This window comes from Lemur catta, chromosome X (assembly GCF_020740605.2).
Source record: "Lemur catta isolate mLemCat1 chromosome X, mLemCat1.pri, whole genome shotgun sequence".
Taxonomy (NCBI): Eukaryota; Metazoa; Chordata; class Mammalia; order Primates; family Lemuridae; genus Lemur; species Lemur catta.
This window is the reverse complement of record NC_059155.1, coordinates 38389506-38414739: the sequence shown is the minus strand read 5'-3', so window position 1 is coordinate 38414739 and position 25234 is coordinate 38389506. Positions and strand designations below refer to the sequence as shown.

Below are 25234 nucleotides of genomic sequence, written 5' to 3'. Positions count from 1 at the left end.
GTAGGGCTTCTGTCAAGATAAGTAATCATTTTTAAGTAAAAGATCTGGCAAATAATTATTTTAAATAACAATTTAAGTTAATTTGGAGTGGCTTTTTTCATTGATGTTTAATTACTTCTGTGTTTGACACAATAATTTGTTTTAATAGTATAAGTGAATTTATAACAGAAATTGAATCATAGATCGGTTACTTAGATGTTCAGATTTATAACATTTGTGTCAGTCACTGGAATGGAACATGCAATCTGAGCTATAAAGTGCCTGATTCAATTAAAAACTTTAAATACTCTTGTCTATGATTGTAGTTATCATTTCATACTCCTTGAATATAAAATGTGTATTTTGCCCAAGTTGGAAATTCTGTTTCACTTAGAATATGATGGGATAAATTTAATGTAATTTCATAGTCAAAATGCTTATGAAAATTTTGACTTATTTATTATAGATGGATGAAGTTGGAGTCACTGAATATGTAAAAGGTGATAACCGCAAGTTTGAAATCTGGTATGGTGGGAAAGAAGAAGTTTATATTGTCCAGGTTGGTCATTTCAAAATTCTTCTAGAAACCAGAACTTGCATTAAGATTCAAAAGTCTGAATTTGCAAACAAAAATAATTTTGGTCACATATCACAAACTTCCATTCCTTTTATGTAGGTCACTAAAATATTATTTGAATATTCTTTGTGGTGTATTAAAATATTTTTTCTGGTAGCACATGTTTTCTTTAAATTGAGATATACCTGTGGTATTTATTCTCTAGGGGTTCAAGTTTTCACAACTACTCTAGGAGACTTATCAACTAGCGCAGACAGCTTGGCAGGTACTTCTCTGTCCCTGTCAAGTTTTCAGAGTTATGGAATTATAACAGTTGTCATTTCCTCATGTGCTCAGCATTCACACAGTACCTGATTATAAGACAGGGGCATGTGATAATTTAAACTTGCTCCTTGCTTCTAAAGAACATGGGTAAAGCCCTGGCCAGATGTGCTATAAGGTCCAACCTGTTTTCAGGAAAGAGGAGAGGAATCAGAACATTTCAAGAGGATGTTGTCGTTTCAACAAATATTTGTATAACAACCTGTCAATGTGCTGTCATCTGCTGAAAATGCTCAGTGTTTTTTGTTTTAATTCTGTACTAGGTATCTACAATCTATAAAAATGTATTTTCTTGGTTTCCTTAAGATACAATACTTGGTATCATTTAACAAACTTATAAGTAGTGGGAGGACATTGAAGGAGACTTTCTTTTTTTTTTTTTTTTTTTTTTTGAGACAGAGTGTCACTTTGTTGCCCGGGCTAGAGTGAGTGCCGTGGCATCAGCCTAGCTCACAGCAACCTCAGACTCCTGGGCTTAAGCGATCCTACTGCCTCAGCCTCCCTAGTAGCTGGGACTACAGGCATGAGCCACCATGCCCGGCTAATTTTTTTTTTTGTATATATATTTTTAGTTGGCCAGATAATTTCTTTCTATTTTTAGTAGAGACAGGGTCTCACTCTTGCTCAGGCTGGTCTCGAACTCCTGACCTCGAGCGATCCACCCGCCTCGGCCTCCCAGAGCTAGGATTACAGGCGTGAGCCACCGCGCCCGGCCTTGAAGGAGACTTTCATGTTATCAGTCACTAAGATTATTCTGCAATAAATCATCTTTTCAGAACTAGTAGAGCTTGTTTTATTTTACTAAAATTAAGCATAAACATATTTATATTTTAAAAAGAAGCCTCTTGTGAAGAAAAAATAAGTGGAATTATAGTTCACATTTTTACGTAAGCATTACCATTCCATTTAAGGGCAATTTAAAAATAGTTTTGACTGTATTATTTCATCTAATCTGATGGCAAATGATTTTATTCTTAGAAATTTTAAGAGTCAAAAGGTTTGAATTTGAATATGGTGTTTTAGGGAATAGATTATGTTCGATATACTTAATTACATTTGTTTTATTATAGAGCATCCATTTTAAAAGAAAATGTGTCCCCTCTTTCCTTCTTTTGATCTTTAGGCTCCTAATGTAGATGTAAAGATGTCATGGGTAAAAGAAATAAGAAATGTTTTGCTGAAGCAACAGGAACTTATGACAGGTAAATTCAAACATGCATTCTTCAGAACAAGTAGTATAGTAACAGCTCATTAACTCGATTTTGTGTTGATTTTTGCAGGGAATGGGGCTTATATTTACTTTGTACTATTTATAGTGAAAGGGTTTGTTAAACTAGTAGGAGATTGAGATTCAGAGGGTTGTTTAAACTAGTTTGGAGAATGAACTTTACACAAGAAAATGAACCCTGTTGTTTGAGAAGCAGCACAGTGAACTGGCTATTAATTCCCAGTCCTTCCCAGGAGATGACTCTGCTTAGCACCTCAAGTAATCAGTGCTTGATAATGTTGGGATGAGAGCCAGTTCCAGTCCTAAACTTGGACATCTTGAATAAAATATTACATAGTTTGGACCTTTCCAAATTCCAACTTCATGTGGGTCATCCTTCTGGTTATTTCAAGTCAGTGAAGGTTAACTCTAATGGTAGTGATGTGTGTGTGTGTGTGTGTGTGTGTGTGTGTGTGTGTGTGTGTGTGAGTGAGAGAGAGAGAGAGAGAGAGAGAGAGAGAGAGAGAGAGAGAGAGAGAGAGAGAGAGAAAGTCATTGGCCTTCAAGGAAGTAAGAAGTCTGGCTTCTGGATGATGCTTATATAAGCTTTGTTTTATTTCATAGTTAAAAAACAAAAGCAACAGAATCAGTTAACAGAACAGGATCAGCTTTCTCCTCAGCAGAATGATGGGTAAGTGATTATTCTTTGAGAAATGTCACTCCTGCAATCTTCTGTTTTCTGTATGTAACATGAAACAGTGTAATTAAAGTATCTCAGACAAAAACAATTAGTCATTTTAGCAATACCTCATCAAATTCCATGAACACATAATTTTCTCAGTTCTAGCCTTGTATTGGAGCCTGATAGTCCCTAACTACCCCATGGGCTGATTTTTAAACATGATTAAATGCTTTGTTTTAAATATGTCATTGGAATAGTTGCATGTAGGCAGACAGGAAAGGTGCCTGCACTCATGGCTTTCTCTTAAAAGTATTTTTGGTCACCTTCTATTTGATTAGAGAAAGGGAGTTGTAAGAATACGGGAACACAGCAGATGAAAGACTGGCTCACAGCTTTGTAGTCCCTTGATAGAGACCAGTTGCTGCTGACTTGGCCTCTCCTACACAGTTGAAGAGAAACTATGGATCTTGGGAGGGAACTGAGTCGGACACACCAGGAAGTCTTTAAGAAAGGTGGCAGTCCTATATAATAGCACACTGCTGCTGGTTTACAGATGTAGTCTTTGTATTCTGCCTCTAGAAATTTTAAAAGGTAGAGTTTCCATAGCACATTTGCATATATGCAGAAAGAATTCCCAAACTGATTCCAAAGGCCTGGCACAGAGATTCACCATACAGTGTCTGCTTGCTGTAGGGATTATTGAGTGACTTATTAGAAATAATGTTTTTTCCTTTGCCCCACATCGTCTTTCAGAGGTAGCTAAAATCAGATGCAACATGATGGTTCATTTGGGGCTTTAGGAAAACCATTTAAAGGTCACAGAGAAAGTCTTTATCTTCCAGGGTTCACGATACTCAATCTTTTATCATGTATTATAGGAGTAAAGTCTTTAGATTTCATGCAGTAATTGTCTTAATAGTAGCTGATACAAACTCAACAGTATGAATCAGTTGAAGGTTTCATCTTCATTTATACACTCCTTACCTAATTTGTTAAGGTTAGAAGTCTGCAGAGCAACAGAGATTGTACACAATATACCTGCTTTTGGTCTAGAAGGGAGTAGTTTTTTCCCCCACATAATAAAGAGAGAACTTGACAGCTTGGATCCTGGGATTTGAGCTTTGGTATATTATAAGCTATTGTCACACAGACCTAAATAGGGAGTATCAGCTGTTTGGATTCTCAGAGCATGTTTTTAACACATGGGATTGGTGAAAGAAATAACATCTTAAATTTCTTTTTACTCTTTGACTATACAAAAGCTCACTTTTTTTATACATCACTCTTTCAGAAAGCAGCAGGGAGCTTTTATAAGTGTCGAGGAAACCGAATCAGAACACACTAGTGCTATTGTGGAGGTCTGTGAGGCAGTCGTGTCAGTTCAGGCAAAAGCAAATAAAGGTATGTGTCATGGTCATCCCAAGATGAGATTCATGGCTGTGCATCTGTCATTGCAAATTTGGAAAATCTACTCGTCTGGTATTTTTGTGAAAAGAAAATAAAATTTACCCATTTTTATAAGGCTTTCCTGTCTTGCATATGCAAGACACTCTGGTGGGCACTACAGAGCAGTGGTTGTGCAAGCGTGGTCCCTGGACCAGTGGCATCAGTGTCACTTGGGAACTTGCATGGAAGGCAAATTCTCTGGCTCCACCGCAGACGGAATCAGAAAATCTGGGAGCCAGGCCCAGCCACCTGAGTTTTCACAAGCTCTCCAGGTGATTCTGATGTGTGCTCAAGTTTGGGAATCCCTGCTGTAGAGGATATAGAGATGAAGAAAACACATATGCTGGCTTTAAGGAATGCATGCTTTACTTACCCGCTTGGTTTAATGAAGAGAGAAGAGTAGTTTACAGCTGGAATATTTGTTATTCTCACGTGAATTGTGTTTGAAATGATTTTAAACAATTTATTTAATTCAACAAATATTAACATAACATGACCTGTATTCTGGGAATTATGCAAAGTGCTGGGCATACAGTCTAATTAGGATACACTCAGCTGCCATCCTCATGAAGCTAGGAGGGTGGAAAGATAGTTCAATAAACAATTAAAAGCATATTGAGGCCGGGCGCGGTGGCTCACGCCTGTAATCCTAGTACTCTGGGAAGCCGAGGCGGGTGGATCGCTCGAGGTCAGGAGTTCGAGACCAGCCTGAGCAAGAGTGAGACCCCGTCTCTACTAAAAACAGAAATAAATTATCTGGCCAACTAAAAATATATATAGAAAAAAATTAGCCAGGTATGGTGGCGCATGCCTGTAGTCCCAGCTATTCGGGAGGCTGAGGCAGGAGGATTGCTTGAGCCCAGGAGTTTGAGGTTGCTGTGAGCTAGGCTGACGCCACGGCACTCACTCTAGCCCAGGCAACAGAGCGAGACTCTGTCTCCAAAAAAAAAAAAAAAGCATATTGAGTGTTACAACAGGGAAGTACTAAGTACTCTAGAAGTACACAATGGGATTACCTAAACAGCTCTAGGATCAACAGCATAGAATTCTCTGGAGAAATGCCCAGCACAGTGCCTGATACTCAATCCTTAAATATAATTGCTCTTAATCTGGAAGAATTCTCCACAAGTTGAGGAGAAGCAACTAATTACAACCTTGCTCAGTTTTCAGTTATCTACTTAAAGGTCACTTCCCTCAGGTCACCTATGCTGTGGCCCCGAGAGCAGTATGGAGAGAGGACAGATAATATTAATACCCTCATTTGACAGGTGAGGACACCAAGTTAGGGAAAGTTGACATCTCTTTTCCAAGATTTTATGAAGAGTTTAATGTGGCCAGGATGAGATTCTATTAATTTGCTGCTTACATTTGATCACTTAATCCGATTTTTTCAAATTCAATTTTTTTAAGTATTATAGTTAGTTTTACTTCTTACCTTGTGGTAAACTAGCACCAGTAAGTAACTGCCACACTCCACGTTTTTCTTATAGTTTGGACTGAGATGTCACAATCTGCAGAAATCCCTGAAGAGCCTGAGGAATGGTCAAGCAACTATTTCTACTCTACTTATGATGACAATGAAGAGGAAGATAGGCCCCTGATGGTTAGTAATGATATATTACATTAAAACTTTTCAGGCAGTTTTATTGATGAAATAGGTAGAGCCCATAGGGGCAGTCTTTAGTCAGTATCCTTGAGGTCATTATGAGTATCCCATGGCCAAAAGATTTGAAACAAATCTTATTATGAACATTGAGAAAACACTTCTCTCTTTAAGTAGAACTTGTTTGACCTATACGTGGAGCTTCTTCCGACGTTGGTGAAATAGTCAATATTTCCAAATCTCTATAAATTGACCAAATTTATCTTTGGTTGATCTTCACCACTGTGATTTCCATCTAGGCACGTGAAATAAAATCAGAGAACAAAGGAGTTTCAAATATACTTTAAAAGTCAGTTTGAATTCCAGATTCTAAAATATAGGAAATAAACATTACACATTAAAAACTGTTGCATAACATCCAGGGAATATATTTTAGTGGTATCTCTAAAAATGTGCTACTCATATCAAATCTCAACATATTAGAGCAGGGGGTTACCCAGAAAAATTAAAGGAAGTAGCTTTAGAGTAAAAGTAAATGTTTTATAGAAGAAATAGTTTGCAAGTTGTTAGGATACTGGTGTGTTATTAGGGGGGAGTTAGCACTGTTTGGGGCTAAATCCCTACTTTTCTAAAGTTCACCAGCTTGGAGGGTGGGAATAATGTTTGGTAGTGAACTGCTCCTTGAGTGCCCTTCAGAGGAACCCATTCAATTTGACAGGTCTACTGTTGGTGTAAGAGAGTAATGACATGGATGATCACAAAGCTGCACAGCATTGACTCTGCGATGTTTTCCTTAAAAAAGTAACAGATATTCTTTCTTCTAACAATGTGATGACCATAATACATATTTGTATGGTAGTTTACAGTTTATCAGGTGATTTCTCAATTAATATCACAGTACTAATGTGAGATATGGCAGGCTTTAGTACCTCCAGTTGACAGAGGAGGAAACTGAGACTTCGAGCTCGTAAGAGATTTGTTCTTAGTTAATTGTCTAGACCAGCAGTTCTTAAACTTTTTAATGAAGGAAGCCTGAGAACCCCAAAGAACTCTGGTTTATGTAGGTTACATCTGTTGATATTTACCATATTATAAATTAAAAACAAGTACATAATTTGTTCATTTAAAAATACTAATAAACCCATTGTAAGTTTATATAAATGACATTTTTGTTAAAAAGTTACATTTTTCAAAATAAAAATGAGACGGGTGACATTTTAAATATTTTTGTAAATCTGTTTAATATTTGGCTTAGTAAAGGATAGCTGAATTCTCATATCTGTTTTTGCATTCAACCTGCTGTGCTGTCACACATCAGATAGCTTCTAGAAAACTCCACTATACATTTGTGAGAGGATGAGACTGAAAAAGGCAAATAATGTCTTAATGTAGATTGACCTTGCAGACCCTTTGAAAGGGTATCAGGAACCCCCAACAGTCTGTCTCCTACACTTTGAAAACCACTGGTTTAGATTAACAATAAAAAAAGTAAATTTCTTTAATTAATGTTATCTGAGAATGGGTAGTTGCTCAGATGCGAGCAAAAAATCAGAAGAAGCCAGTTTGTGTTTAAACATTTGTTGTAGATGATCTATGAAGGGATTGTCAAGAGCTCAGTCCTTTTTTTAAAAAAAAAATTCAAAATATTAAGGGGGTACAAATGTTTTTGCTACATGGATACTTTTTATAATGCTTATTAATGACATCAGGGCTTTTAGGGTGCCCATCACCCAAATAGTGAAGAACTCAATCTTAAGCATTTTTCCAGCTATGGTATCAGAAAATAAAGTACATAAGCAACATTGACTAATGCTTTAATAACGGGATGGAAATGTAGAAAAACCTATTAGTTTTTCTCCCTTCTTCTAGTAATTCTCTGAGTTGTGCTACAAAGGAAAACATACATACCAGCAATACAGTGCATTCCATATACCTCCCTCCCTGCCCAAAAAAGAAGTTGGGACTAGTGGCTCTTTTGGCCTCACTTTATCAAGTTATCAAGTTAAAAACTAAGCAATAATGGGTACCGCTTCCCTTGTAGAGACCCGTGTCGGAGATGGCTCTCCTATTTTGATGAAGCTACTATGCAAATGGCAAGTAGCTCTTTCCTGCCTGCTCCTCAGCCCATTTGGAAAAAATACTACTCAAAAGACGTTCAGCCCAAATGATGTGGATGTTGTTTTCAGGTTAATTCCCTTGGACACACAAACAATCAACAGCACATAATTATTTCTTTTCTTTCATTTTATAAAAATTTTAATTATACTCTTTCCTTTTAAAATCACATAGTCAATGCGTAAGATATTGTGCAGGAAAGATTCTCATCTCAGAATACTTTGGGACTTGAAAATCATTTCTTCTCTATCTACTTTGTAACCAAATGCAATCAGTGTGCCTTGTATTATTTAGCTTATTAAGGAATTAAGTTAAAATTATGGCTGCAAAATGACTAAGGTCAAGTAAAGCACAACATTAGGCTTTAATATGCTTTAATTGGACCCAGAGCTTTTGTGCCCATTATTTTAACCTGTGCAAAACAATATAAAGCCCAGAAATTGTTTTGGGGGCGTGAGTAAATTTTGTTCAGGGCTACTGTCTTTTGTATGTGCCAATATAAAATTTTCATGAAAATAGTTTACAAATAAGAGTATTTAAAAATTAATATTTTCATGCTTGTTTTTTCTGGATTTATGCTTATATCTCATGTAACAAATTGTGCTCTATTATTTTCTGTACATTTCATGTTGTAATTCTCTTTTTTCAAATAAAAATTAATTCTTCAGGTTAAATAAACCTATGTTCTGCTTTTTTTTTCATCACAAACTGCTCCATGTCTGTATGTTCCTGCAAAGCTGCAGCTACCACATTTGCCACTGAAGTAAAAGAGTGAATTTTTTATGTCACAGAGCAGGCAGTTATACAAGTAGTTTTGCAATCAAGTTTGTAATGTAATTTTTCAAAACAACTTTATAGTCTCCAGGCAAATATAAAGCCCTAGCAGACTGCAGGAAGAGAGGCTCAGAAGATCTGATTAGAAATGGAGATGTCATTCAGCTTCTCCATGAGGATGCTGAGGGTCAATGGTAGGTGCGTTTGCAATGCCTGTGATGATCTCTGGCTGGAGCACATAGATAGCTAATCCAATCTTCTGCTTTATCTGTATCTTTGTTATACAGTCTCCAAAAGCAGAAATATCACAACGATGGCTTTCATTTTCATTGCTTCAGCCATGCCTGTATAGCTCACTGAAAGGAACATTAACCTTTGGTGAGTGAAAGATGCTTTGAAAGAATGACGTACTATGTGTCTGCATGTTCTTTTGTGGTTTACCTTGGGCTCAGATGTCTTAGCTGGTACATCTGGGCTTTGTAATGGCTACGGATCACATTCTATTTGGTCATTTCAGCCATTCATTAACCATATATTTAATGAATGCCTCTACTATGTGTCAGGGACCATGCTTTGCTACTTGACAATGTAGCCACACTTCTCTTTATCAGTTCAAATATTGACTTTTTAGTCTTATCATTCTACCTTTATGCTTTGACTTTATACAGCACCAATTGCAAAGACGATTCTGCCAAATGTACTGTTTAATTATGAGAGAACCTAAAGCAGGAAGGAAATACTGTTTGGAAGAGGATTGAATGAAGCTTCCATAATTGTTATGGAAATACTAAATGAAAAAATTCTGTCTTCATTGTGTCAATAACTTGAACTGAAATGAGACATTGACTGTGTACTCTAACCCTAAAAGTGGAAGAATGTACACACGAGGGTAAAAGTTAATGACAGATCATTAAAGTAATAACCATTTTTTTTGTAGTAACCTAAGTGCTTTGTAGGTTACTCAAAGGACCCAAACAGTGTCATGAAGGTGTTTGAACACATGCAACAGCTTTGTGAAAATTTGAGCTGTTATGTAGCATATTTATTATATAACATTTTTATTACCTGCGTATATTATCATTGTTGGCTACTAATTTATTTATTATTTAGGTTGGTGGAAAATCTAAACAGAAGAAAAGAAGGTCTGATTCCAGGGAACAGTTTACAGATTTTAATCGGTGACTGTAGGTTTTGCAATGCCAGAGTTACAGGTATCATATGAACAAACTGCATACTATTTGAAGACTGAAATTTTTAAAGCTTCACCAAATATGACATTGGCAGAGGGTAAGGTCCTCTCTGCAGTTAAAAATGAAGCAGCAAACATATTACATTAGCTAGGATTAATTTTTCTCTTTAATAGTTTTAAATTCGTGAACGAAGATTTTAAAATCATGTTAAACTTTTCCCTATAAGGTTGATAGGCTTGAAAGAGATTTAAGATACTGTGAAGTCTTGAAGAGACCCTTCAGAATTAAATCTAAGGATATGCTTTTAAGGTACCTGCCTTACTGTCTAAGAATGCTTTAGTGTGAGTTTTTACTCTGTCCTAGGAGCACATTATTTCCTTATGGTAGGTTTCTGCTACACACGCACCGACACACCCGTTTCTGTGCCCAAGACTTACATATGAAGGTAATATGAAGCACCGAGAACTAATCTAATGTTTGTTTCTATTCTATTTCTCTTTGTTTTATATACAGTTTTAGGATATTATATTAGAAATCAATAATCCTCACATTTGGATATTAAACAATACACATCTAAACACATGGGACAAAGAAAGCACAAGGGAAATTAGAATTATGTCAAACTAGATGAAAATGCAAATATCAAAATTGTGGATGGAGCTAAGGAGGGAAATGTATAGCTTTAAATATCTGTATTAGACACTTAAAAATCAGTGTAATTACTACATGAACATAATGAGGGGGAAACATCATTTTAATAGATGCAGAAAAGCAATTGATAAAACTCTATACTCATTCATGATATTATAAAAACTGTCAGCAAACTAGGAATAAAGGGAGTTTCTTCAATCTGATAAAGCACACTTATGAAAACTCACAGCTAATATCATGCTTAATGGTGAAATATTGGAAGCTTTTCCCCTAAGATTGGAAACAAGCCAAGGATATTCACTTTGATGATTTCCATTCAATATTATACTGGAAGGCATAGCCAGTGCCATAACTCAATGAAAAGATTTAAAAAAAATTAGAAAATGCAGCACTGTCATGACTAGCAGGTCATATATATGTACAAAACCATAAGTAATCTATGAAGACACAAGAAGACCCTACTAGAACTAAGAAGAGAATTTTACAAGACCATAATGTGCAAAATCTTTATATAAAAATAAATTGTAATTCTATATCCTAACAAAGAAAAATGAAATTTCAAAAAGCATTTACATTAACATACAACATAAAACAAGTAGAAATAAATCTAACAACAGATTATAAGGCTTCTATACTGGAAACTACAGACCATTGCTGAGATAAATTTAAGATGACTTAATAAAAGAGATATACCATGTTCATGAACTGGAAATTTCAATATCTTTAAGAAATCCATTGTATCCAAATTGACTTATAGATTCAATGCAATCAAAATCTCAGCAGGTCCTTTTAAAAAAATAAAGACAAATTTATTCTAAAATGTATGTGAAAAAGCAAAGGATCTAGAACAGAATAATCTTAAAAGTTTAGAGGACATATAACTGATTTCAAGATCCACTATAAACTATAGTAATCAATACAATATGGTATTGGTGTAAGTGTAGAAAAATAGAGATTTCAGAAATAGACCTACATATACATGATTAATTTTTTTTGAGACAGGGTCTCACTCTTTTGCCCAGACTGGAGTGTAGTGATGTCATCATAGCTCGCTGCAGCCTCAAACTCAAGTGATTCTCCTGCCTCAGCCTCCCAAGTAGCTAGGACTACAGGTGTGCACCACCATGCCCGGCTAGTTTTTTCTATTTTTGGTAGACATAGGGTCTCGGTCTTGCTCAGACTGGTCTCGAACTGATGACCTCAAGTAATTCTCCTGCCTCAGCTTCCCAAAGTACTAGGAGGCATGAGCCACCACTCCCAGCCAATGATCAATTAATTTTTAATAAAGGTGCCAAGTCAATTGAATAGAAAAAGGAAGATTGTTTTAATAAATAATGCTGGGCAACTGGGTATCCATATGGAAAAAGAAATGAACCTCCATCCCTACACACCTCACTCCATAAACAAAAATTAATTTGAGTTGGATCATAGATCTAAACATAAAAGCTAGAATCATAAAGCTTCTAAAGCACACACAGGACAATATCTTCATGACTTTGTGTAATTAACAACTTCTTATATAAGACAAAAAGTGGGAGCCATAAAATAAGAGTATCAGATAAAAACAAAGAAACATTATATATGCTGAATTGAGTACTTTACAACTTTAAAAATTTATACCTGTTAGAATAGGATGAAATCTAAGTAACATTTTGAACACTTCTAAAAGCTAAATTATTTTAATGAATCACATTTCTCCCAAAATTAACTGATCCCATGTTACACATTGAAGAGTTAAGTTTGAAAATAAATATGGCCAGCTTTCTACCAACTGCTTTATGCTTATTTAAATGCTTAACAAAAAAGAGAGAGAAAGAAGCAGGGATTGGAAATGAGTCATGTAAAATATGTGCTCAAAGAGCTGTTTAGATTAAGACATATAAATCAGTTTTTATGAAGGAATTAAAAAAACAATAAAGCCATGAAATAGTAGTGCAATATATATACTAGAAGGTAATGCTCAGGTCTCAAAGATTCAAAAGTGAAAACACTAAGTGTACACATCTCACTTCCATATAGTATTGACATTTGTATTCAACATTGAGAAGACCCAGAGTAGATTTTCCATAACTTTTATCATCATCATTTTAAATATAGAACCAGATATCCTCATACTTAATTCAGGACAAAGTTAATTACATTAATTTTTAGCTAACAGTAATGCAGGACATATAAAATTACATATATGCTTAGTTTTAATTTGAAATGATTCCATTACTATTAACTAATCCCAGTAGATTTAGAACATATTAGCACCCTTTGAAAAGTGCATGGATACACAAAAACTTAAAGCTACTTTGGGTCTGTACTTATTTTTCAGGTAATAAAGGGATTGCTATTATTTGCTAATGTAATATACTTTATTTGGGGGGAAACACATTCTTTTGTAGTCACTTTTATTTTCTGCTGTGAGTGTACTTTTTCAATATCTCTTTTTGCAATGGTGTTGAGAGAGTTGAAGTGTAATGTATTGATATATCATCAGAATTTTAAGCATTTATTACTCAGTGTGGCATGCTACTAGATAAGAGGACAAGATCCCATTGATCCCTATTCTCTAGAAACTTCTGACTTAATGTTATTAAAATATATATTATTTTCGAGTAACACACATTTATGACTTATGTTGAAATGACTAATTATTCATGGTAGATTTTGGTTGAATGCTATAACATCAAGAGGTCTTGATTGAGATCTACCCTCACATTACATTGCATAGAGCAAAACAGTATATTGTGGCCTGTAGAAATATATTGTAATATGTGTTAATCAGTGGATTTGGAACTTACAATTCACTACACATGCAACTGTCATTAGCAGTTAGGTTTAAAAAATATATTCTAGTGTGTCATTTGTAATCTGGCAAATAGAATGTACAGGTCTCTCTGATATTTAAGCACTTAACATGTTTCATATTATCTCCAGGCACTGAGCATAATTAGTACAATGTTGATAACATCCAGGTGTAGAAGATATGAATTCTGTTTATTTTGCTTTCAGTGAAGCTGTGTCTCTTATAAAATAGATGCCTTTAATAAATTCTTATGAAACTGAATAATGACTTTCATATTAAAATAAACAACCAGAATACATTGCCTTGAAGTTATGGTGGACCTTTTGAATCCTCACATTTAGTGTTAGACGTTATAGCACAGAAAACATTTTTGGCCTTAAAAGTCACTTGAGTATTAACATCATTCTTAATTATTTTGTAGATGCTGCTCTGAGTAACACAAGGAAACTAAGTTCCCCTTGAATTAAAGGAGATCGAATAGACTTTCTAAAAACAAGATTTTCTTTGGAGGTGTGAATTAGATTATATTTCCTAAAAGTGTTAAAGATAAACATCATCATAGTCAGGCTTATCCTACACTGCCCATGACATTCACAGAACTTTCTCAGCACTGAGGTGGACTTCGTCATTCACAGCTTGTCTCAGTCTTGCAAGAATCCATCTTCATGCCTTCCATTCCCCCCAGGTGATAGTGCAGTGCTATTTTGTTGTGAATTAAAATTTTTCATGGCATCCATTCAGATTCCATCTGAAAACCTGAAATCAATTATTTTGAATATTTACAGATAAGTTTTATTTGTATTTTTTGGGTAACTTTTCAATAACAAAACTTCAAAGAGGGAGGAGAGAGAATCAATAAACTCCTTTGTTAATTGACAGCATATTTAATTAATTCTATATTATCTATGTGACTGTAATATACTAAACAGATATATTCAGAAGGACCTCTTTTGCACTTTGACTAGCATTTAGGGTTGTCAGAGCTTTCTTATGGTCTAAAAATATCCAAAGCTAAAAGTCCTGTAATTTTGATGTGTTAAAGTTTACATTTTATGCGTTGAAATTTAGATACATGTATCACAGCTTTAAGTTAAATATTCATAGTTACACTACAGATGTTCCTATAACAAAGTTCTGCTTTTCAGTGTCTTTACTATTGAACTTTCTAGAAAAATTTAGTAAAGATTTTCTTAAGTTATATTGTATTTCTTCCTAGTTTTTAAAATAATACATGTATAGATATCTTTCTTTTAAATATATGAACACCGTGATCATTTGTTTTGAAGAAAATGACCAGTTGTTGCATGTAGTGTGGCATTTATGGTTGGGGTAATTTATATTATGGACCACTGAAGACAATGGTTTGAAATTTCTGCTTTTTGAATCATGGATTGTGAGTTGGATTATCAGGTTGGCATATTAGGTGCATGTTTATTTGTGATTGCTTTATAATAAACAACAAACACAATAACTTTCATCATTTACCTTTCAAATACATTTACGTATTATATAAAAATCATAGATTATGCCAGTGGTATAATTTAATGTAACAATCTGTATAACAAACCAATTATATTTTATTCAAAGATACCCACAAATTATAAATCTTCTAATGTCCAATTGCTGGAATTCATGATGGTCCATTTATAAGTTACTCATGAAAATGTCCATATGTTTGATATTTCACTAATGTTTCTACAACAACAACATGAAACCAAAATACATTTCTTTTGTGTACTGCTTTTGTGGTTAGAAGACAGAATAAGGAGATAAAATTTTTGAAACATGATGCCTCTCTGAACAAAATGTTTTAATTTTATCATAGTAAACTAGGGATTTTAATCATTTAAGATAATATTCAGTTCTGTAGATTCACATGTACAGTTATAGTCATTTAATGTTTTAATTACTGTACAATGAATGCTATATTTGTATATGTTTATAAATGAAACTATTAATTTTATTAGGCTATAGATGTGTTACTATAAAATATAGCAGCAATTTCCCTTTAAGTCTTCAAAAATTTAATTGTATTGTAAGTGTACTTACAATGTAAATGCACTTGTGTTAATTCCACATTAAAAATATCCAACCTTAAATTTATTCATATATTTTTTATTTTAGTATTAATTATACATTGAAAATTCCTTTCCTCTCATTTGTTGGTGACACCTTCCTAAAGGCATTGTAAATATTTTTAGTTAATGTCTGCCTTCAGCCTTGCTTCATGATTTTCTCTGAGAGAGTGAGCAAGCGAGAGAGAGAGAGAGAGAGAGAGAGAGAGAGAGAGAGAGAGAGAGAAGAGAGATCTGACCAGAGCCAGAGTAAAATGTTTCCCTCAAAAAATTTCTTTACCCAAATCTATAAGATAGCAATAAAAGCAGTGTCAGAGGATAGATATCCATGTTTATGAGTGGATATTTCCACACTGAAAAAGTCTGCTTCCATATAATGGAGCCCAAGCGTTGGAAAGCACCTAGATACCTGCAGTTGTTTCCTGAACTATGACTTGCTTCTGCAAAGGGCTCCTTAATTGAGATTGCCAAACCTAATGGTCTCTTTCAAAACCCATGTGGGAATTAGAACATGTGCCTTAATTAATATAGAGTGGGGAGAAAAATCTATAATATTGGTTTGATGGAATTATCCATTTTTTAATAAATATCACAGGATAACTACCTCTTTTGCCTTTAAATTTATTTTGAGCTACTTTTTATTAGTATTTCTTTCTTTTTTATTGCTGAGTATTATCCCACTCTAGGGATATCCCACATTTTATTTGTTCATTCATTGATTGATGGATATTTGAGTTTTGTTTTTACTTTATGGCTTTTATGAATAATACTGCTATGAACATTCATGTATACATTTTTGTGTGAACATATGTTTTTACTTCTCTTGAGTATATACCTAGAAGTGGAATTTGGAATTGTTGAATCTTATGGTAACTCTACATTTAACCTTTAGAGGAACTGCCAGACTGTTCTCCAAAGTTTTTTTTTTTAATTTAAATAGATTTAAGGTGTACAAGTGGTTTTTTTGTTACATGGTTGAATAGCATAGTGGAGAAGTCTAGGCTGTTAATATACCCATCACTTAAGTAGCATACAATTGTACCTGATGGATAATTTTTCATCCCATAGCCCCCTCCCACCGTCCCTGTTCTTAGTACCTAATGCCCATTAAGTCACTCTGTATGACCATGCATACCCATTGCTTAGCTCCCACTTATAAGTGACAACATGTGGTATTTATTTTCTTTGTTCCTGGGTTACTTCACTTAGAATAATGACTTCTAGTTTCATCCAAGTTGCTGCAAAAGACATTATTTCATTGTCTTTGGTGTTTGAGTAGTATTCTATGGTACATATAGCACATTTTCTTTATCCAGTCTTCAGCTGGTGGGCACTTAAGTTGGTTCCATATCTTTGCAATTTTGAATCATGCTGCAATAAACATACAGCTTTTTTTTTTTAAATGAAATGACTTCTTTTCCTTTGGGTAGATCCCCAGTAGTGGGATTGCTGGATTGAATGGTAGATCTACTTTTAGTTCTTTGAGAAATCTCCAAACTGTTTTCCATAGAGATTGTACTAATTTACATTCCCACCAACAGTATGTAAGTGTTCCCTATTCACCACATCCCTGCCAGAATCTATTGTTTTTTACTTTTTAATAATGGCCATTCGGACAGGAATAAGGTGGTATCTCATTGTGGTTTTAATTTGCATTTCCCTAATGATTAGTGATGTTGAGCCTTTTTCCCCTATGTTTGTCGGCCACTTTTTAATGGGGTTGTTTTTTTCTTGTTGATTTGTTTGAGTTCCTTATAGATTCTGGATATTAGGCCTTTGCCAGATGTATAGCTTGTGAATATTTTCCATAGGTTGTTTGTTTACCCTGTTGATTATATCTTTTGCTGTACAGCATCTTTGTAGTATAATTAAATCCCATTTATTCATTTTTGTTTTTGTTGTATTTGCTTTTGGGATCTTAGTCATAAATTCTTTACCCAGCCCAATGTTGAGGATAGCTTTTCCTACATTTTTTTCTAGAATTTTTATAGTATCAGGTCTTACATTTAAGTCTTTAATCCACTTTGAGTTAAGTTTTGTGTATGGTGACAGATAAGGATCTATTTTCATTCTTCTGCATGAGACTATCAATTTTTCCCAGCAACATTTATTGAACAGGGTGTAATCTTTCCAGTGTATGCTTTTCTCTGCTTTGTTGAAGATCAGTTGTTGAAGGTATTTGGCTTTATTTCTGGGTTCTCTATTCTGTTCCATTGGTCTATGTGTCTGCTTTTATACCAGTACCATGCTGTATTGGTTATTATTGCCTTGTAGTATAATTCGAAGTCAGGTAATGCAATGCCTCTAGATTTGTTCTTTTGGCAGAAGATTACTTTGGCTATTCGTGCTGTGTTTTGGTTCCATATAAACTTTAGGATTGTTTTTTCTCAGTATGTTAAAAATGACATTGGTATTTTGATGGAAATTACATTGATTCCGTACATCACTTTGGAGAGTATGGACAATTTTTCACAATGTCGATTCTTCCAATCCATAAGCATGGAATATTTTTCTATTTTCTTGTGCCATCTATGATTTCTTTCATCTGTGTTTTGTAAGTCTCCTTGTGAAAGTCTTTCACCTCCTTGGTTAAGTGTATTCCTAGGTATTTTATATTTTTGGAAACTATTATAAATGGTATTAAGTTCTTGATTTGATTCTCAGATTGATTGTTTATTAGTGTACAGAAATGCTACTGATTTGTGTACATTGGTTTTGTAACCTGAGACTTTACTGAATTTATTTGTAAATTCTAGCTGTCTTTTGGAAGAGTGGTTAGAGTTTTCTAGGTGTAAGATCATATCATCAGTGAAAAGTGATAATTTGACTTCCTCTTTCCCAGTTGAGATGCCATATATTTCTTTCTCTTGCCTGATTGCTCTGGCTAGGTCTTCCAGTACTATGCTGAATAGAAGTAGGGAGAGTGGGCATCCCTATCTTTTTCCAGTTCTTAGGGGGAATGCTTTCAACTTTACTCCATTCAGTGTGATGTTGCCTGTGTGTCACATATGGCTTTTATAATTTTGAGGTATGTTCCTTCTATGCCTAGTTTGTTAAGGATTTTTGTCATGAAGGGGTGCTAGATTTTATCAAATGCTTTCTCTGCATCGATTGAGATCATCGTATGGTTTTTGTTTTTAATTCTGTTTAGTGGTGAATTGCATGTATTTATTTGCGTATGTTGAACCATCCTTGCATCCCTGGGATGGAACCCACATGATCATGGTGAATTACTTTTTTGATGTGCTGTTGGATTTGGTTTCCAAGTATTTTGGTGAGGATATTTGCATCCATGTTTATGAGGGATATTGGCTTATAGTTTTCCTTTTTTGGTGTGTCATTTCCTGGCTTTGGTCTTTGCAGAATGAGTTAGGATTGAATCCTCCTCCTCGATGTTATGGAAGAATTTCAGTAGTATAGGTACCAGTTCTTTTTTTTTTTTTTAATTTCAGCTTATTATGAGGGTACAGAAGTTCAGGTTATATATATTGCCCATGTCCCGCCCATCCCCCTGAGTCTTTGTAGGTCTGGTATAATTTGTCTGGTCCTGGGCTTTTTTTTGGTTAGAAGATTTTTTATTACTGATTCAGTCTTGCTACTTGTTACTGGCCTGTTCACGATTTCTATTTATTCCTGATTCAAGTTTGGGAAGCCATGTGTTTCCAAAAATTTATCCATTTCCTCTGGATTTTCTAGTTTGTGTGCATAGAAATTTTTGTGTTAGTCTCAGGTGATCTTTTGTATTTCTGTGGTATCAATTGTAATGTCTCCTTTTTCATTTCTGATTTAGCTTATTTGAATCCTCTCCCTAATTTTCTTGGTTATTCTAGTTAGGGGTCTGTAAATTTTGTTTATCTTTTCAGAGCGTGAACTTTTCATTTCATAGATCCTTTGTATTTTTTTGTTTTAATTTCATTTAGTTCTTCTCTGATCTTTGTTATTTCTTTTCTGCTGATAGCTTTTGGTTTGGCTTGTTTCTTTTTCTTTTTGAGGTGTGATGTTGAGTTGTTAATTTATGATCTTGTCTTTTTGATGTAAGCATTTAGTGGTATAAATTTCTCTCTTAGCACTGCTTTTGCTGTATCCCAGAGATTTTGGTAGCTTGTGTTGCCATTGTCATTTAATTAGAAAATTTTTTAATTTCCATCTTGATTTCATCTTTGACACAAAGATCGTTCACCAGCAGGCTCCTCCCAGAAGAGACAGGCAGCTTGAGGAAAGGACTGCTAGCCCTGTTCTCCATCAGGGGAGGTGGTAGCTTTAGTCCTTGTGGAACAGAAAAGCACTTGCTGTGGCTTTTTAGAGGGAAAGTATTGCGCCCCAAGCTCTGTGGAATCCTGGGTATGGTAGGTGCCCTGTCAGAGCTTTTTTCTTGCTTCCCTTAAGAACTTTTCTTTATCTGTGACCTTTGGGAGCTTATTAAATGCCTTGCAATATCCTTGTTTGGGTTAAATCTGCTTGGTGTTCTGTGACCTTCTTGTACCTGAATATTGATACCTTTCTCTAGGCTTGGAAAGTTCTATTATTATTTCTTTGAGTAAACTTTTTCCCCTAATCTCTCTTTTTACCTCCTCTTTAAGGCCAATAACTGTTAGATTTGCCCTTTTGAGGTTATTTTCTAGATCTTGTAGGTGTGCTTCATTCAAAATCATTGAATCTCGTAAGAAAAAAAAGTGCAGGAAAGAAACAGTATGATAGCGTTTGTATAAAGTTTTAAAATGTGCAAACCAAAAAGTATATTTTAATGGATAGTTTAGAGTACAAGTATATGGACATGCTGGATAATGATAAGCACCAAATTAAGGATGGTAGCTACCTCTGAGATGAGAGAGAGAGAGAGAGAGAGAGAGAGAGAGAGAGAGAGAGAGAGAGAAATAGACAAGGAGAGATGGATCGGTATTGGTACTTGGGGATTCATGATATTACTCTCTATACATTTTTATATGTCAGAAACATTTCACACTGTAAAGCATTCTGTTCACTTTAATTCAGTACTGGGAAAGTAGAATATAATGTCTCGTCCCCTGATGATTAAAATGTAGTGAAAGTCTTCATCAAACTTACCTTCCATATATCCATGTGGGAATTTATTTTTTTAGTTATCTTACATGTTGCCTAAAAATTCAAGCACTCTTTTCCACAGTTTTTATAAATATCTTACAAATTACTATGAACTAACATACTAGCACAGCAGAAAAATACCCTAAACAAAACCTTCATGGACTTATTTGTGAATGTGTTGTAGGAGAAATATTTGCACTTAAGAAATGTTATGTTTTATTTTATAACATAAAATACCTGTTGCCATGTAAGAACATCTTATAAGGCCTTATTTCTCAATATTTCTACTTCATGAACATTCTGCTTAAATAACCTTTATATTTTAGTTTTTAGTGTACATTTAGTGCTCAATCATAGAAACAATCGAGTAGCAATAGACTGCAAAAGTTATGAGTTATTAGTCAAATAATCACATTGTGTCCAATTGTATATTGGTAAATGTTAAGCAACAGGGTCTCTTAAAAAAACTATTCACAATTGCAAAGATGTGGAAACAACCCAAGTGCTCATCAATACATGAGTGGATTCATAAAATGTGGTATATATATATACCATGGAGTATTGCTCAGCTATAAGAAGTAATGGTGATATAGAATCTCTTATGTTCTCCTGAATAGAGTTGGAACCCATTCTACTAAGTGAAGTATCCCAAGAATGGAAAAATAAGCTCCACATGTACTCACCATCAAATTGGTTTCACTGATCATCACCTAAGAGCACATTTGGGAATAACACCAATTGGGTGTTGGGCAGATGTTGGGGGTGGGAGGAGGGGATGGGTGTATACCTACATAATGAGTGTGATGTGCACTGTCTGGGGAATGGACGTGCTTGAAGCTCTGGCTTGGGGTGGGGGGCAAGGGCAATATACGTAACCTAAACTTTTGTACCCCCATAATATACTGAAATAAAAAAAATATCCCAAATCCTTATTTGTAGCATTTGCTGATTTCTATGGTGTAAATATCCCTACCATAGTGGATTTTAAGCTACTGACATGAAGTCACTGAACTGGGAGTTGGAAAGAGATGTGCAAAATTGATTTTAAAAAAATTTAATTGGGAGGCTGGTAGACTGGTGCAGCTCTAGCCCTTTAAGTACCTGTATAAGCAAACTAAAGCCCAATGTAAACAGTAAAAGGAAACTAGAGACTTTATCAGTCAGAAACTGCCAACTCACCTCTAATGAGGGTCTTTCCACGATAACCAATCAAATATATTTTCTTTTACTTCCTTTTCCATCATCCTATAAAAGCTCACTGCCCCAGCTACTACAGTGGTGCTCTCTGAACCTCTCCTGGCTCTGAGTGCTGCCCTATTTTTGAATTGTTCTTTGCTCAAATAAACTCTTTTAAATTTATTTTGTCTAACGTTTTCCTTTTAACATTGGCTTTTGTGAGTTAGCACATGCCAGTCCCAGCATACGTTTGATTATGTATTATGAAACAGATGCAGCACTAGGTATATAGTGAGTATTCAGTAACATTCTTTATGAGAATGTGCTAAGATTTCTAAATTATAACAATCCTACCATTAATAATGTGTAGTGTCTTTTTAGCATATCTTTTATTCATATTTACATTTTCTAAGCTAAGGAAGCAGAGATTCTAATCTTAAGATCATCTACAACTAGAAACAGTGTATGGAAGATAGCATGGACAACAAAAAATATGGGAGGCATATTGGGAGAAATGAAATCTCTGTGGCAAAGAACAGCAGCTTGATTCAGATATTAAACTTCATTACAAGGTCATTGGTTGAATAATAACTCTAGGGAGAAAGAAATCTAAATGAAAGCTAAGAGCTGAATCTATTAAAAATAAAGTACAACAACAAAATAGCTACCTAAATTAGGATAAAAAGCAAAAGAAACATGAGAGGTAAATATAGCTTCTGGAGATCACAAACACAAAAGCAATAAATGTTAAAAGGAGAGAAAAAGGCCAGGGCTATAACCATAGTCTTTTAGGCTAATCTTTTTTACATTTCCTAGAAATTAGTGATAACTTCTTTTTATATCGTAGGAAGACAGTAAATGTAGGAGGCCTTTTTTGTATTTGTCTCCCTTTGTGTGGCAAATCCCCTTATGTGTTCAAGATAAATATCTTATTCCCACCTTAAATGACTGCGAGTTTTGCACAGTGTTGTGGTTAATAATAGCCTTTTTTCTTCCATTTCATTCACACATTGTTATATTCTTAATTTGGGTTTTTACTCTTAGAGCTGGGTTTTAATTTCATGAAATGCCTGCTTACTTTTATAAAATAGTCCAAGAGGAAAATAGGCTTTCATATATAGATCTTCCTGAAAGCACATAATATGTAAGTTGTGAGACCCCTTTATCTTTATGAGGTCAGTACTTAAGCCTCCTGTAGTTATTGATGTAGAGAAGCTATATACCACAGCATTTCTATAAGTTCAAGAGTGACAGCATCAGAGAGATTTATTATGTTGGCAAGTTTCTATAGATAGGGATCTCATATTTAACATTGCAATGAAACAACCATTTGAATGGAAGTCGTTGGAATCAGGAATATCCCTGTATCTATTTCCAGCCTTCTCTTAACCAAGAGAAGCATAGCTCTCCTACTAGAGTGAAATAATCTGGCCAAGAGTTTGAAATACTTCTGTCATATTCTGTGAGGGTGTAGAGAAAATGTCATGGCCCTGTTCCAGAAGCCTTTTCCTCTTTGTCTATATATAAGCAACAGCCTGCCTGCTGTTCTTCCCTTTTGATACATTTACCCATGTTAGAAATTGAGATTAACTCAGAAATCTTGAGGCAGTCCATAGCCCAAAGAACAGGTTGAAAAAGATCTGCCTTGAAACTACTATAGGAGAAAATAAGTAGAGTGATCTTTGGACCTGGATTGGTTGAAAAGAGCAGGGGTCCCACAGTCCTTTGCCCTCTGTGGCTCCTGTAACAGCCTCCATGACTTGCAAAGCATGTTGATGTTTGTGGCTTTAACCCTGAGATTTCTAGATGGCATAAGCCTCAGATTAAAAACGAGCCCTGATTCTTGATTGTTTTACTCAGACAGGTCTGCCAGCAGCTGTAGTCTGTTTCCTAGTCATCCCACAGCTGCACTGTATTGTTAGAATCCCAGCTTCAGTGGGCTTTTGAAGGCTTCCTTCAACCTTCAAACAACAGCTTTTGGAGCATATCCTCCCCAGCACAGTTGCAATGAATAAAGTTGAAATGTTGCTGGAATAATGATGTGCCAGATGATACTGAGTAATGTGCTCTAGAAGTCAAATGTCACATCTGGAAGGGCCAGTGCTAAATGCCAGACACCAGCACCACACATTCATTGTGCATGTATTTACTGAGTACCTGCTATGAGCCAGGGGTTGCAGCTCTGGTTTTTTGACTGTGACTCTGCCTTCCAGGCTACCTGTTGGGCTTTTTGATTTTGTCACCTGTTTTTCAATTAAAACATCACAAGTAAGAATTCCAGAATTTCAGTCCCAGGTTTGCTGAAAGAATTTCCACCAATGCAGTTTAGGCCCCAGCTGCCCTAAAAATATTGACAGTAGAATTAACGAATTCCAGTTGAAAGCACCATGCTTTCATGGTGCAGGGTGGGAGACTTGAGTTCTAGTCCTGGCTCTGTTATTGTGTTACTTTGGGCCTGGATTTATCTTGGCCTCAGTCTTCTTACCTGTTAAATGGATTGAAGTGATTGGATGGTGTTTAAGGTCCCTCCAGCTCTGACATTCTTAGATTGGACAGGAGACATTGAAAAGTTGTTTAGAAATAATAATTATGCAATTTTGTAAACTGATCTGTCATGGTTCAGGACAGCATGGGAGAAAACCCTTTCTTTTTCCCTTGGCAGAGAAAATTCGACAGTACTTTGTTCCTGTCACCATAAAGCAACTAATATTCAAAAGAACCAGAAACAGTTAAACAGCAAGTTAAAATGACTACACTATAGTAACACACTTTCTTTCACTCAGCAAGAGTTCTATTTTCATCTGTCACTTCCAATATTACAGCACCATGTTTCAACCCATTTAGACTAAGTAGCTACAGTGATTTTGAAAGCACTAATAATTCTTATATGGTGACTGCAAATGCTTTAAGTAGAATCCAGCCAGTGCATGGCTCTGAAGTCACTGGCTCGTAGGTGAATTTAAAGGCCCCACACATTTAGTTGTGGCAACATGCCACAGGTGGCTCATGATGAATTCAGTCATTTTCGAGCCTATGGGAAAAAGGAGATCTGTGGCTCAGAGATTTATGGGCCCAGAATCTCCTCCTACTGCCACAGGGAAGACCAATCACAAAAGGTGTGAGGCCAGTTCCCCAGTGCTGCCTTTGTAAGGGGTAGTCTCTATGGCAACAAAGCCAGAGCATCTCACTTTTACCAACTGCAGAGCTCTGGGGCTACAGACCTTTAGTTATTCAAATTTCAAGTAATATGTCTTATCATGCATTGGCATCCTCCTTAAACCTAAGGCAGACAATTATAGTATCTCTTCTCCTTTTCCTTCCGTCATCCAACAATAGTAGAACTGATTTCTTTCATTTGTTCATGAGAGGTAAACTTTAGGCATTATGTTTATTTAAGTATAGTCTTCTTTCATGATACTCAATGCAAGACTAATTGCTACTCTGGGATAAACATGGATTCAGAGTCAGCAAATGTTTATTGAGCAACTGCTGTGTGGTAGTGTAATAGGCACTGACAAAGCAATTTACCTACATTATTTAATTTCCCCAAAATATAAATGTGAATTCAAATTTAATGAACATT

The 25234-nt window shown here is 35.2% G+C and overlaps 1 protein-coding gene across 7 annotated transcripts in view; it reads left to right on the top strand.

The window, feature by feature from the left end:
* MCF2 (MCF.2 cell line derived transforming sequence) overlaps window positions 1-8602 on the top strand; it is a 96912-nt gene extending 88310 nt beyond the window's left edge. For 4 of the 7 annotated variants that reach the window (XM_045538858.1, XM_045538857.1, XM_045538861.1 and 1 more), the window contains 6 exons: window positions 446-538; window positions 2001-2079; window positions 2709-2775; window positions 4058-4167; window positions 5703-5815; window positions 7857-8602. In XM_045538858.1, the coding sequence (XP_045394814.1) occupies window positions 446-538; window positions 2001-2079; window positions 2709-2775; window positions 4058-4167; window positions 5703-5815; window positions 7857-7889 (495 nt within the window). In that variant the 3' untranslated portion in view covers window positions 7890-8602. The remainder of the gene's footprint in view (window positions 1-445; window positions 539-2000; window positions 2080-2708; window positions 2776-4057; window positions 4168-5702; window positions 5816-7856) is intronic. The other 3 variants (XM_045538863.1, XM_045538862.1, XM_045538859.1) reach the window with 2 other exon arrangements.
* Window positions 8603-25234: the final 16632 nt, after the last annotated feature.